Source organism: Gorilla gorilla, chromosome 10, assembly GCF_029281585.2.
Source record: "Gorilla gorilla gorilla isolate KB3781 chromosome 10, NHGRI_mGorGor1-v2.1_pri, whole genome shotgun sequence".
NCBI classification, from domain to species: Eukaryota; Metazoa; Chordata; class Mammalia; order Primates; family Hominidae; genus Gorilla; species Gorilla gorilla.
In genome coordinates this window covers 50,520,082-50,535,122 of record NC_073234.2, presented here as the reverse complement: position 1 = coordinate 50,535,122, position 15,041 = coordinate 50,520,082, and the positions used below count along the sequence as shown (strand labels likewise).

The 15,041-nt window shown below is 41.1% G+C and overlaps 1 protein-coding gene across 5 annotated transcripts in view; it reads left to right on the top strand.

The window, feature by feature from the left end:
* The window catches only part of ATF1 (activating transcription factor 1), a 58,032-nt gene that overhangs the window by 36,774 nt on the left and 6,217 nt on the right, over positions 1-15,041 (top strand). For all 5 annotated transcript variants that reach the window (XM_019039452.4, XM_031001129.3, XM_019039453.4 and 2 more), the window contains 3 exons: positions 9,446-9,576; positions 13,973-14,155; positions 14,243-14,402. In XM_019039452.4, the coding sequence (XP_018894997.1) occupies positions 9,446-9,576; positions 13,973-14,155; positions 14,243-14,402 (474 nt within the window). The remainder of the gene's footprint in view (positions 1-9,445; positions 9,577-13,972; positions 14,156-14,242; positions 14,403-15,041) is intronic.

Genomic DNA, 15,041 nt, shown 5'->3' with positions numbered 1-15,041 from the left:
CAGGTTCTAAAACCTCAGCAAACTCTAAACAGGATAAACACAAATAAATCATTGCCCAGACTTACCATAATCAAACTGCTGAAAGCTAAAGTTAAAGAAATCTTGTGAGTAGCCAGAGAATAATGGCACATTACTTACAAGAGAACATTGTGAATGACTACAGAGTGCTCATCAGAAACTATGGAGGTGAGAAGATAATGGAATAGCATTTTTAAAGTGCTAAAAGAAAAAAGAATTATCTCCTGGGTCTTGGCACCCAAAATTCTATGTCTACTGAAAACATCCTTCAGACTTGGAGGTCAAATAAATATTCTCATGAAGGGAAACTAAGGGAAATAATTGCCAGCAGACCTGCTGTAAAACAACTGCTAAGAAAATTCTTAAGACGAAAGAAAGTTAAGGAATGAAGAAACAGCAACAGAAATATCTGGGCAAATATAATGGACAGTTCCTCTCCTATTGAATTCTTTAAAATAGGGGTCCCCAAACCCCAGGCCGTGGATTGGTACCTGTCTGTGGCCTATTAGGAACCAGGCTGCACAGCAGGAGGTGAGCAGCGGGTGAGCGAGCCTTAGCACCCAAGCTCTGCCTCCTGTCAAATCAGTGGCATCATTAGATTCTCATAGGAATGTGAACCGTGTTGTGAACTGCACGTGCGAGGGATCTAGGTTGCATGCTCTTCATGAGAATCTAATATCTGATGATCTGAGATGGAACAGTTTCATCCTGAAACCATCTCCTGACTTCCCTATCCATGGAAAAATTGTCTTCCACGAAACTGGTCCCTGGTGCCAAAAGGGTTGGGAACTGCTGCTTTAAAATATATTTGATGGCTGGGCACGGTGGCTCATGCCTGTAATCCCAGCACTTTGGGAGGCTGAGGCAGGTAGATCACCTGAGGTCAGGAGTTTGAGACCAGCCTGACCAACATAGCAAAACCCCGTCTCTATTACAAAGATAAAAAATTAGCTGGGCATGGTGGCAGGCGCCTGTAATCCCAGCTACTCGGGAGGCTGAGGCAGGAGAATCGCTTGAACCTGGGAGGTGGAGGTTGCAGTGAGCCGAGATCATGCCACTGCACTCCAGCCTGGGCGACAGAGCGAGACTCTGTTTCAATCAATCCATCAATCAATTTGATGGCTGAAAACAAATTATGAAATTCTGATGGGGTTTTTAATGTGTGCAGAAGTAATATATAAGACATCTACAACATAAAGAGGGAAATATAAACAGTTCTAATATGGTGGTAAAGTTTCTACATTCCACCTGAAGTGGTAAAATACTGATTCTATGTAGACTGTAAAAAGCTAGATATCTGTATACTCCTAGAGCAACTACTAAAAAAAACTACACAAAAAGATTTAGTCAAAATACAGTAGATTAAAATTAAATTTTGAAAAGTCTCCAAATAATCCAAAATAATGCAGGTGCAGGAACACAGAAGAATTTTAAAAACAGAATAAACAGAAAGCAAATAATAAAGTGGAAGATCAGCCAATACTGAAGATGGCCTACACTCACCAATTAAAAGGCAATTGTAAAACTAGACCAATATCCTTCATGAATATAGACACAAAAAATCCTTGACAACATATTAGCAAACCAAATCCAACAACATGTAAAAGGTAGTGTATGCCATGACCAAACAGGATTTATCCCTGAAATGCAAAATTGGTTTAATAATTGAAAATCAATTAATGTAATACAGCATATTAATAGAATCAAAACAAAAAACATATGATCATCTCAAGACACAGAAAAAGCATTTGACAAAAATCCAGTACCCTTTCATGATAAAACTGCTCAACAAATACATAGAAGGCTGCTTCCTCAACCTGATAAAGAGGATCTACGAAAAACCCACAACTAACATCCTAATAAGAAAATAATGTGGATATCCCCTCTCACCACTTCTAAACATTGCACTCAGGGAATTAGTCAATAAATTAAATAAAAGGCATCCTGATTGGAAAGGACTAAATAAAACACTTTGTACATGACAGTATCTTATATATACAAAATCCTAAAGAATTATTAAAATAGAACTAATCAACAAGTTCCAGCAAGGTTGTAGAATATAAGATCAATATAACAAAAATCAACTGTATTTCCATATACTAGCAATGACTAATCCAAAAATGAAACTTAAAAACAATTCTGTTTACAATAACAAAGTATAAAAGGTTTAAAATTAAATTTATAAATTTAAATTATACTTAGATATGAATTTAACAAAAGAAACAGAACACATATACTGGAGGCCGGGCACAGTGGCTCATGCCTGTAATCCCAACACTTTGGGAGGCCGAGGCAGGCGATCACCTGAGGTCAGGAGTTTGAGACCCGCCCGGCCAACATGGTGAAACCCCATCTCTTCTAAAAATACAAAAATTAGCCAGGCCTCATGGCACGCGCCTGTAGTTCCAGCTACTCAGGATGCTGAGGCAGGATAATCGCTTGAACCTGGGAGGCAGAGGTTGCAGTGAGCTGAGATTGCGCCACTGCACTCCAGCCTGGGTGACAAGAGCAAAACTCCATCTCAAAAAGAATAGATATACTGGAAACTATAAAACCTTGTTGAAAGAAATTTTAAAAGATCTAAGTAAGGCTGGGAGCGGTGGCTCACATCTGTAATTCCAGCACTTTGGGAGGTCAAGGTGGGGCAGATCACGAGGTCAGGAGTTCAGGACCAGCCTGGCCAATATGGTGAAACCCTGTCTCTACTAAAAATACAAAAATTAGCTGGGTGTGGTGGCCCGCACCTGTAGTCCCAGCTACTCGGGAGGCTGAGGCAGAAGATTCACTTGAACCCAGAAGGCAGAGGTTGCAGTGAACTGAGAATGCACCACTGTACTCCAGCCTGGGTATCAGAGGGGTGAAAAGACATCTCATGTTGATTGATCAGAAGACTAAATATTAAGACCCAATTAAAAAATGAGCAAGGAGGGGGCTGGGCATGGTGGCTCATGCGTGTAATCCCAGCACTTTGGGAGGCCAAGGTGGGTGGATCACCTGAAGTTAGGAGTTGAAGACCAGCATGGCCAACATGGTGAAACCCCGTCTCTACTAAAAAAAAAAAAAAAAAAATACAAAAAATTAGTTAGGCATGGTGGCGGACACTTGTAATCCCAGCTACTAGGGAGGCTGAGGCAGGAGAATCGCTTGAACTGGGAGGCAGAGGTTGTAGTGAGCCGAGATCGCACCACTGTGCTCCAGCTTGGGTGACAAGAGCAAAACTCTGTCTCAAAAAAAAAAAAAAAAAAAAGCAAGGGATTTGAATAAAAATTTCTTCAAAGAAGATAAACAAATGACTGATAAACCTATGAAAAGTTCAACATTTATCATTAAGGGAATTGCAAATCAAAATTGTGAAATACTGCTTCAAACCCACTAGGATGACTAAAATAGAAAAAAAAGACCAATAATAAGTGTTGGTGATGATATGGAGAAATTAAACCTCTCATACACTGCTGGTAAGAATGTAAAAAAAAAAAAATAGTACAGTTGCTATGGAAAACAGTCTGGCAGTTCTTCAGAACACTAAGTTACCATATGACCCACTGCTTCCTATGCTACTTATATACCCAAGAGAAATAAAAACATACATTTATATGAAAACTTGTACATGAATGTTTATAGCAGCATTGTTTATAATAGCTAAAACATGGAAACAACCCAAATGTCCATTAAGTGATGAATGGATAAACAAAATGTGGTGTATTCATAAAATGGAATATTTTTACTTAGCAATTAAAAAGCAATGAAGTGCTAATACATGCTACAACATGGATAAACCTTGAAAATATTAAACTAAAAGAAGTCATTTGCAAAAGATTGCATATTGTATGATTCCATTTATATGAAACGTCCAAAATAGACAAATTTATAGAAATAAAGTAGGCAGGTGGTTGGTTAGCGCTTGGGAGAGAGAACAGAAGAATGGATTGACTGCCAATGGGTACCAAGTTTCTTTTAGGGGGACAAAAGTGTTCTAAAATTAGATTATAGTGGTGGTTGCACAACTGTTAATATACTAAAAACACTGAATTTTATGCTTAAATGAATTAATTAATTGGTATGTGAATTATATCTCAAAGCCATTTTTCTTTAAAAAGACAAAGATTATTAGAATGGATTTTAAAAATGACTCACTTCAAAAATGATATAGCTAGTCTAAAGTAAAAGGATGGTTAAAGACATACCACAAAAACACTAATGAAAAAAACTAACATGGCTATATTAATGTCATATAAGATAGACTTCAGAATAAGGAAAATCTGCAGAGATAAAGGACATTACATAATGATAAGAGTTCACCAAGAAGACATAATCCAAATGTGTATGCATCTAACAAAAGAGCTTTAAAATATATTTATCAAAAACTAGTAGGGCAGGGCCCAGTGGCTCACACCTGTGATCTCAGCCCTTCCAGAGGCCAAGGAGGGAGGATTGTATGAGCCCAGGAGTTCAAGACCAGCCAGGGTAACATAGTGAGACCCTGTCTCTTCACAAAATTAAAGTTAGCCAGGCATGGTGATGTGTGCCTCTGGTCCCAGCTGCCCAGGAGTTGGAGGCAGTGAGCTATGATTGAGCCACTACACTCTAGTGTGGGTGACAGCAAGACCCTATCTCTAAAAAGAAACTGACAGAACTGAAAAGAGAAATAAACAGGTCCACAGTTGCAGTTGATGACTTCAGTAAACCTGTCTCAGGATACATTAGAACTTACAGTCAGAAAATCAGAAAGATTATAGAAGAACCTAATGCCAGATGATATCAGAAGCCAACAAGATCTTTTTTATTATTATTTTTTTTTCCCGAGACGGAGTCTCACTCTGTCACCCAGGCTGGAGTGCAGTGGCACAATCTTGGCTTACTGCAACCTCCGCCTTCCAGGTTCAAGCAATTCTCCTGCCTCAGCCTCAAGTAGCAGGGACTACAGGCGCCCACCACCACGCCCAGCTAACTTTTTTTGTATTTTTAGTAGAGACGGGGTTTCACTATATTGTCCAGGCTGGTTTCGAGCTCCTGTTCTTGTGATCTGCCTACCTCGGTCTCCCAAAGTGCTGGGATTACAGGCATGAGCTTGGCCTAATTGACATTTTTATAACACTTGACCCAGCAGCTGTAGAATGAAGAAAATCTGCCAAGAAATACCACATTCTGGGTCATAACAAATCTTAACAAATTTAAAAGAACTGAAATCATGCACAGTATGCTCTGTGATCATACTGGAATTAGAGTAGAATAATAGGTACAGGAAGGCTAGGCACGGTGGCTCATGCCTGTAATCCCAGCACTGTGGGAGGCCGAGGTGGCCAGATTGCTTGAGCCCAAGAGTTTGAGACCAGCCTGGGCAACATAGGGATACCTCGTCACTACAAAAAAATACAAAATATTAGCTGAGTGTGGTAGTGCATGCCTGTAGTCCCAGCCACTCGGGAGGCTGAGGTGGGAGGATCACTTGAGCCTGGGAGATCAAGGCTGCAGTGAGCCATGATTGTGCCAGTGTACTCCAGCCTAGGTGACAGAGTGAGACCCTGTCTCAAAAAAAAAAAAAAAAAAAAAAAAATCTTTTGTGATTCTTAACCCATTGTGACCAAATGGTTCTTAGGTAGGGAATGTCTATGTAGTAAGTCTCCTTATTAATATTTTCAAGCATGAATAATTAGTTCTTTCCAGTGTGGTTCTTACAGACATTTGCAGGGTTACCATGTTTTCCTTCCTTATGAACACTCCCATCTTTACACTGAATTTGGAGTTTTCAGGTCTTGCTCTTAAGTCAGATATCAAAAGAAACACTGAGAAGCAGACTTGGTGGCCAATTATTTGCATTACAGTGTTGAGAAAAAAAATAAAGCCAGGCACAGTGGCTCACACCTGTAATCCCAGCACTTTGGGAGGCCCAGGTGGGCAGATCACCTGAGGTCGGGAGTTCAAGACCAGCCTGGCCAACATGGTGAAACGCCATCTCCACTAACAATACAAAAATTAGCCGGGTGTGGTGGCGCACGCCTGTAATTCCAGCTACTCAGGAGGCTGAGGCAGGAGAATTGCTCGAACCTGGGAGGCAGAGGTTGCATTGAGCCGAGATTGCACCACTGACTCCAGCTTGGGCAACAAAAGCGAAACTATCTCAAAGAAAAAAAAAAAAAAAGAAAAAAATAATTGCTAGTAGATGTTTTTTCCTAAGTCATTTAGCATTTACCAACTGTCCAGACCAAAGGTCATTTTCAGGTAGGAAAGTTCTGATTTCAACCTCTCCATTGGCCCATACTCAGCACAACTTATCCTGTTCCCAAGTACTCATTGAATAACTTGTTTACTTGGCTGTCATTGACACCAGATGGGCTTGTAGACACAAAATGCCATAAGGATGACAGTTATCAGCAGGATGCTGACAATGGTTCCCATCAACACCAGGTTCTGCCTGCACAGCACCACACAGGGCGGGCTTCACTCCAGCAGATCCATGGGGCTCAGGGCCTCTGCCTGCCCAACCAGGAGGCTGCACAGGCCAAGGCACAGCCACGGCAACGCCAGATGCAGCATCTTCCCCTGTACTTTTCTTTATACTCAAAGTGTTTCATAATTTAAAATGGAAAAATAAATGGGCGCAGCATTCCACAGTCTCATGATAGACTGGCTGTAGGACCATGCAGGCATTGGACAGAGGTGGACTTGTGAAAAAAAAAAAAAAGACCATGCAGGCAGTTTGTTAAATGGATCTGGAGCTCTACTCTAGACCTACTTACTCAATGATTATGGCCACCAGATGGGAATCTAGATTCAACAGACCTCTCCAGAATGATTCTGTTACATAGGCAGGTTTAGGAAGCACTCTGACTATTCTACAGAAATGCCTAAAACAGAGTCCTATAGGACTGACACCTCCATTGTGCTTCCTGTGGAACTTCTCTTAATATAGTCTACAGTTGTATTAGCTCTTGGTGGGACGACAGTCCACAGAAAGGAGACAAACTGGAGAAGGATCTTCAACATGTTATAGAAGAACACGTGAAAAAACTGAAAGTATTTGGCCTAGAATAAGGAAGACTTGTAGCAATTATCAAATATTGCAAAGTAGGGCATGGATATAGAATTGGGATTAGGCTTAAATTTCTTGCTGCGACTCATGCCTGTAGTCCCAACACTTTAGGAGGCCTAGGTGGGAGAATCACTTGAGCCCAGGAGTTCAAGAACAGCCTGGGCAACATAGGCCCCATCTCTACTAAAAAAATAAAAAATCAGCCAGGTATGATGGCGTGTACCTATATTCCCAGCTGCTTGGGAGGCTGAGGCAGGAGGATCGCTTGAGCCTGAGAAGTCACGGTGGGGTGAGCCATGATCATGCCACTGTACTCCAGCCTGGGCAACAGAGTGAGGCTCTGTCTCAAAAGAAAAGAAAAAAATAATAAATAAATTTCTTTAGTTTCACTGGATGGAACCAGTTTTGGACCCAAAGAAGGAAAGGCTCTAACTATTCAATAATAGAATGGTTTACTTTTTGGAAATAGTAGGTGCCTTTTTCCTGGAAGTAGAGGTTTTCAGGAATGTTAGAGAATTTCTCCATGGGCTGGGAAGTTGGCATAGATAAAATAAAATAGCCGTTTTCATTCTAAGGGCTTTCTTTTTCCTTTGTGGATTCTTTTTTGTTGTTTTCACATAAGTATTTCAGTTTTCTCATTTTTCTACAGTGAACATAGAATTCTTAAGCATTTCTTTTTTCTCTCTTTTTTCAGAAGCAAACAATGCATATTGCCTACTCTTTCCTCTACCCCCAATTGTATGTGTTTTTTTTTGTTTGTTTTTTTTTTTTTTTTTGAGAGAGTCTCACTCTGTCGCCCAGGCTGGAGTGCAGTGGCATGAATTCCACTCATTGGAGCCTCTACCTCCCGGTTTCAAGCAATTCTCCTGCCTCAGCCTCCCAAGTAGCTGGAATTACAGGCGTGAGCCACCATGCCCAGCTAATTTTTGCATTTTTAGTAGAGATGGGGTTTTGCCATGTTGGCCAGGCTGGTCTTGAACTCCGGACCTCAGGTGATCCGCCTGCCTTGGCCTCCCACAGTGCTGGGATTACAGGCGTCAGCCACTGTGCCCATCCCCAATTGTCTTGAAAGACCTTTCTTTTCAGCAAGCAATACTTTTTCCATCCCTTATTCCTGTCATTATTGCCATTTCACCAAGTCTGAGGGATACCCATGGGATCATATTTATCTCTTTTTGTTAAAATAAGCAATTTTATTCGTCATTGATACACTGTGCATTTTATAGTTTTTCTTACCTACTTCGTTTGGAGAACTGTTTTATTGGTTTTTTTTTTGTTTTTGTTTCTTTTGAGATGGAATCTCACTCTGTCGCCCAGGCTGGGGGTACAGTGGCACCATCTTGGCTCACTGCAACCTCCGCCTCCCAGGTTCAATCAATTCTTCTACCTCAGCCCCCCGAGTAGCTAGGATTACAGGCACGCACCACCATGTCCAGCTAATTATTGTATTTTTAGTAGGGATTGGGTATCACCATGTTGGCCAGGCTGGCCTCCAAACTCCTGACCTCAAGTCATCCGCCCACCTCAGCCTCCCAAAGTGCTGGGATTACAGATGGGAGCCACCATGCCCAGCCCTCTTTACTCTTTAAACTAACATGTAATCAGCCTGGAGCACATCATTATAATAATATATGCTAAATAAAAGCATTCTTTGGAGTAATAGTTTAAGTGTCTGGTAGATTATTGTAATTTTTTTTTTTTTTGAGGCAGACTCTCACTCTGTCGCCCAGGCTGGAGTGCAGTGGCGCGACCTCGGCTCACTGCAACCTCCGCCTCTGGAATTCAAGCGATCCTCCTGCCTCAGCCTCCCAAGTAGCTGGGATTACAGGCGCCTGCCACCATGCCCAGCTAATTTTTGTATTTTTAGTAGGGACAGGGTTTCACCATATTGGCCAGCCTGGTCTCAAACTCCTGACCTTGTGATCTGCTGGTCTCGGCCTCCCAAAGTGCTGGGATTACAGGTGTGAGCCACCATGACTGGCCCGATATTGTAACTTTTACCTGAGATTGAAAAAGTTTTAGAAATTTCTTTTTGTGGCTGGGCATGGTGGCACATGCCTGTAATCCCAGCACTTTGGGAAGAGGAGATGAGTGGATCACTTGAAGCCAGGAGATCAAGAGCAGCCTGGCCAACATGGTGAAACCCCGTGTCTACTGAAAATACAAAAATTAGCTGGGTGTGGTGGCTCACACTTCTGGTCTCAGCTACTTGGGAGGCTGGGGCACAAGACTCTCTTAAGCCAGGGAAGCAGAGGTTGCAGTGAGCCATGATGGCGCCACTGTACTCCAGCCTGGGTGACAAAGCAAGATCTTGTCTCAAAAAAAAAAAAAAAAAAATTTCTTTTTGTGAAGTCATTCACATTACCAATGTTTAATAGAGTTCTGGTTTTTTTACAGAAAAATTTTGAAAGATTTATCTTCTGAAGATACACGGGGCAGAAAAGGAGACGGAGAAAATTCTGGAGTTTCTGCTGTCACTTCTATGTCTGTTCCAACTCCCATCTATCAGACAAGCAGCGGACAGTACAGTATGTATAGGAATCAATTTCCACATTATAAACACACAAAACCTGACTTTTCTGTATAAAGAAATGGTGTTAGGAAAACTGTCATACTTTGATAGTGATGATTATTAAAGGATGTTTTCAGCCTGGAATAATGCGAAGTACTGTTTCAGCATTATTTCATTTACTCCTTATAACAACTTTGTGACATAGGCAATTATCAATGTATGAGGGAACTGAGACCTACAACATTAGATACTGTTTTGTTTTGTTTTGAGACAGAGTCTCGCTCTTGTTGCCCAGGCCGGAGTGCAGTGGCGCAATCTTGGCTCACTGCAACCTCTGCCTTCCCGATTCAAGTGATTCTCCTGCCTCAGCCTCCGGAGTAGCTGAGATTACAGGCGTGTGCCACCACGCCCGGCTAATTTTTGTATTTTTAGTAGAGAGGAGGTTTCACCATATTGGCCAGGCTGGTCTCGAACTTTGACCTCAGGTGATCCGTCCACCTTGGCCTCCCAAAGTGCTGGGATTATAGACGTGAGCCACTGCGCCCGGCCTTATTTTGTTCATTCTTATATCTATGTAGTTCCGTACATAATTGCTGTATATTATATTAGTATAATTCCTTTCAGAACATTCCTGGCTTTTTTTTTTTTTTTTTGAGGTGGAGTTTCGCTCTGTTGCCCAGGTTAAAGTGCAGTGCCATGATCTCGGCTCACTGCAACTTCCACCTCCCGGGTTCAAGTGATTCTCCTGCCTCAGCCTCCCAAGTAGCTGGGATTACAGGCGTGCACCACTTCACTTGGCTAATTTTTGCATTTTTAGTAGAGACGGGGTTTCACCATGTTGGCCAGGCTGGTCTCGAACTCCTCCTGACCTGAAGTGATTCACCCACCTCGGCCTCCCAAAGTGCTGGGATTACAGGCGTGAGCCACCACGCCTGGCCCCTGCCTATTCGTTAAAAATATTTATTGTTTGATTTATATACAGTAAAATTCACTCTTTGGGGAGTTTAAGTCTATGAGTTTTGACAAATGTGTAGAATAGTATAACACTGCCAATCAAGATTGAGTTCTGTCACCCTAACGAATTTACTTGTGCTGCCCATTTGTTACCTCCCCCTCCACTCCTAACATTAATCTGTAAGTTTCATTCAGTCTTGCCACAAAATATATGTCCCATCTGACCACCTCTTGCCGTCTCCAACCACCACCGCCTTGGTTTAGGCTCTCATCTTAATTACTGGAGTAGGCATCCAGTTGGTCATCTTGCTTCCATTCTTGCTCTAATAATCAGTTTTCCATACTGTGACCAAAGTGATTTATTTAAGATGTCAACTAGATCACATCGCTCCTGCCCAAAATCCTCTAGTGACATTTTATCACACTTAGAATAAAATCCAGATCTTACAAGGCATTACATTTAGGATCTGCCTACCACTCTGACCTCATCTCCTGCCACTTGGTGGCATTCTGACCACCCCAGACTTCCTTACTGTACCTCGGACACACGAGCTTGTTTCTGCCTCAGGATCTCTGGAGTTGTCATTGCTCATGCCTGGCATGTTCTTCCCCCAGATCCTTACGTGGCTACTCTGCTTAAGTGTCACCTCCACAAAGAGACCACTCTCTTCAAACATGTGGCTCCTCCCTTTAGTTTTCCTTAACCTCATATATTTTTCTTTATAGCATTTACATATAATTAAGTCAGTACATATTAGTTTAATTACAGATTGTATGTATGTAATTATAGATTAGCTTATTCATGATCTGTTTTCCCCACTAGAATATAAGATCCTTAAGGGAAAGAACCTTTTGTTTCATTCACAACTACATCCTTGACATATAGGACCTGGCATATAGTAGGCTTTCAGTTGTTTGTTATGAATTAATTAAATAATATATATATAGAATACCTCTTGAGAAACTGGGGGCCAGGCACTGTAGTTCATGCCCGTAATCTCAGTACGTTGAGAGGCTGAGGCTGGAGGATTGCTTGAAGCCACATTCAGGACCAGCCTTGGCAACATAGCAAGACTGTGTCTTCACAGAAAAATGAAGAAAAAAAAAAAAAAAAAAAAAGCCGGGCATCATGGCATGTGACTAGTCCCATCTACTCGGGAGGCTGAAATGGGATCTCTTGAGTCTGGGAGTTCGAAGTTACCGTGAGCCGTGATCGTACCACCGCACTCCAGCCTGGGCAACAGAGCAAGACCAGTCTCAGAAAAAGAAGAAAGAAAGAAACTGGGAGCAGTGGTTGCAAGGAAAGAAGCTTGGGAACAGAGATCAGAGGTAGTGGGGAGGTTCACATGTTATCACTGAAATAAGTATAGTACAAACTAGTATTTAGGGCAACATAGGCCAATAGAACTTCGTATGATAATGGGAATGTTTATATCTGCATTGTCCCAGAATAGTAGCCACTAAACCATGTGTGACTGTTAAGTGCTTGAAATATGGCTGGTGGGACTGAGAAACTGAAATTTTAATTTTGTTTAATTTTAGTTAATTTAAATAGCCACATGGAGCTAATACCCTATCAGACAGCTCAGTTTTAGAATAAATACAGCACATTAACAGGTAAATACACATGTTAAGAACAGGAAGATATGTTGCAAAAATGAAAATATGTATTCACACATATTTAATATCAAAACATTTGCATCTACAGGTATGTATTTTGATATATTAGGTTGGTGTAAAAGAAATTGCGGTTTTCACCACTGAACATAATGGCAAAAGTATATAAGTCTGTATAAGCACAGGAAAATAATGGGAAGGATGTGCACCAAAAACAATAATTATCTCAGGATGGCGGTGAAGGGGGGACAATGAAATAGAGATAGATAATGGGACCTTTAATTTTATTTATGTTGATACTTATATAAATAAATGTGTATGTGTATATATGTATATAATAATGTGTTGCAGGGAAGAAGATTGAAACTAATTGCTAGTATAACTTCACAGCAAATCTCAGCCTGGCGTGGTGGATCACGCCTGTAATCCCTGCACTTTGGGAGGCCAAAGTGGGAGGATCACTTGATTTCAAGACCACCCTGGGCAATATAGGGAGACCCTATCTCTATAAAAAATTAAAAAATTAGCTGAGCATGTTTGTGTGCATCTATAGTTCCAGCTACTTGGGAGGCTGAGGTAGGAAGATTGCTTGAGCCCAGGAGGTAGAGTGCAGTGGTGAACCAGGACCACACCACTGCACTCCAGCCTGGGTGACAAGTGAGACCCTGTCTCAAAAAAAATAGCCAACATATCCCTGTATCTAACATTTAAAAAAATATTTTGAAACTCATAAATTAAATTTGGGGCAGTTGGGGAGGGATAATTATGAATGCGCGAAAAAATATATTTTTCCATCACACACATATACATGTATTTTGGCTTCCTGGTAGCCAAAGCATAAAAGGAAAAAAAATGTTTCATAACTGTAATCTGAAAAGAGGGTACAGAGATGAGGCATTCGATTCTGAAGAGTATATGGGAATTGAATAATGCTAAAATGTTTTCTATTTGGTCATGCCTTACGGGCATTTAAGGGCTGAGGAGAAAGCATGAACACAGGTATAATTCAGTGAAAAAATGTTTGTGGGGAGCTAAGTAGTATTTTCTACACAGTGGCTTTCTGCTATCTTTATTAGTGATTTTCACTAGGAAGTAAATGAATAGATTACATTTCTTAACTATCACTTAAGTAAATATCTTAATAACATGTAATACATTTAACAGTGGTACCACTAGAAAATGAAGCTAAGAAACCATATAAAGATGACTTATTTTCTCATTATATAACCTTTTATTCTATTGAATTTTTTCCATAAGCATGTTATCTATTCAGAAATATTTTAAATAATATTTTTAATGCTTTTGACTCAAAATTACAAACTATGTTTATATTTCCTTTTTATTTTTTCTTAAAAATTAACTATCATGGGGCCAAGTACAGTGGCTCATGCCTGTAATCCCAGCACTTTGGGAGGCCGAGGCGGGTGAATCACCTGGGGTCAGGAATTTGAGACCAGCCTGGCCAACATGGAGAAGCTCTGTCTCTACTAAAAATACAAAAATCAGCTGGGCATGGTGGTGCACACCTGTAATCCCAGCTCCTTGGGAGGCTGAGGCACAAGAACGGCTTGAACCCAGGAGGCAGAGGTTGCAGCCAGCCGAGATCGTGCCACTGCACTCCAGCCTGGGCGGTAGAGCGAGACTCCATCTCAAAAAAGAAAAAAAAAAAGAAATGCTGTTTTATTCCTTTTACATGTAGTTCACCTAAAGTAGTCAGCAGTTACCAAGTACAAGTGCATTCATACCTGTTTTAGTAAATAGTGTTTGTGGGCTTTTTGCCACTCCTTTGAATTAGTGTATTATATAACCTTACAATAGCTATTTTCTCTTTTTGATTAAAGTTGCCATTGCCCCAAATGGAGCCTTACAGTTGGCAAGTCCAGGCACAGATGGAGTACAGGGACTTCAGACATTAACCATGACAAATTCAGGCAGTACTCAGCAAGGTACAACTATTCTTCAGTATGCACAGACCTCTGATGGACAGCAGATACTTGTGCCCAGCAATCAGGTGGTCGTACAAAGTAAGTATGCTTTCTGTCTACAGAAAGTCTCCTAACACTGTCAGAGACACTTACCAACTAACTCATTCACTCTTGTTTACCATCTAGCTGCATCAGGAGATATGCAAACATATCAGATCCGAACTACACCTTCAGCTACTTCTCTGCCGCAAACTGTGGTGATGACATCTCCTGTGACTCTTACCTCTCAGACAACTAAGACAGATGACCCCCAATTGAAAAGAGAAATAAGGTTAATGAAAAACAGGTAGGTAGTAAAATCGTACTACCAGAATGGGTAATGTTTTTACAAATCTCACAACATAACCAGATGTTAACTGGAACTGTATACAGTCATGGGCTGCATGACAATGTTTAAGTAAACAATGGACCACATAAATGAATGACGGTGGTCCCATAAAATTATAATGGAGCTAAAAAGTCCTGTGGTAATGTCATAGTGCAACACATTACTGACGTTTGTGGCAATGCTGGTATAAACAAACCTATTGTGCTGCCAATCATATAAAAGTGTAGCACATGCAATTATGTATAGAACATAATACTTGATACTATAATAAGTGAATATGTTACTGGTTTATGAATTTACTATACTTTTAATCATTATTTTAAAGTGTATACCTTCTACTTTTTTTTTTTTTTTTTTAAAGTTAACTGTAGGCCAGGCATGGTGGCTCACGCCTGTAATCCCAGCACTTTGGGAGGCTGAGGCGGGCAGATCACGAGGTCAGGAGATCCAGACCATCCTGGCTAACATGGTGAAACTCCATCTCTACTGAAAATACAAAAAAATTAGCTGGGCGTGGTGGCGGGCGCCTGTAGTCCCAGCTACTCGGGAGGCTGAGGCAGGAGAATGGCGTGAATCTGGGAGCCGAAGCTTGCAGTA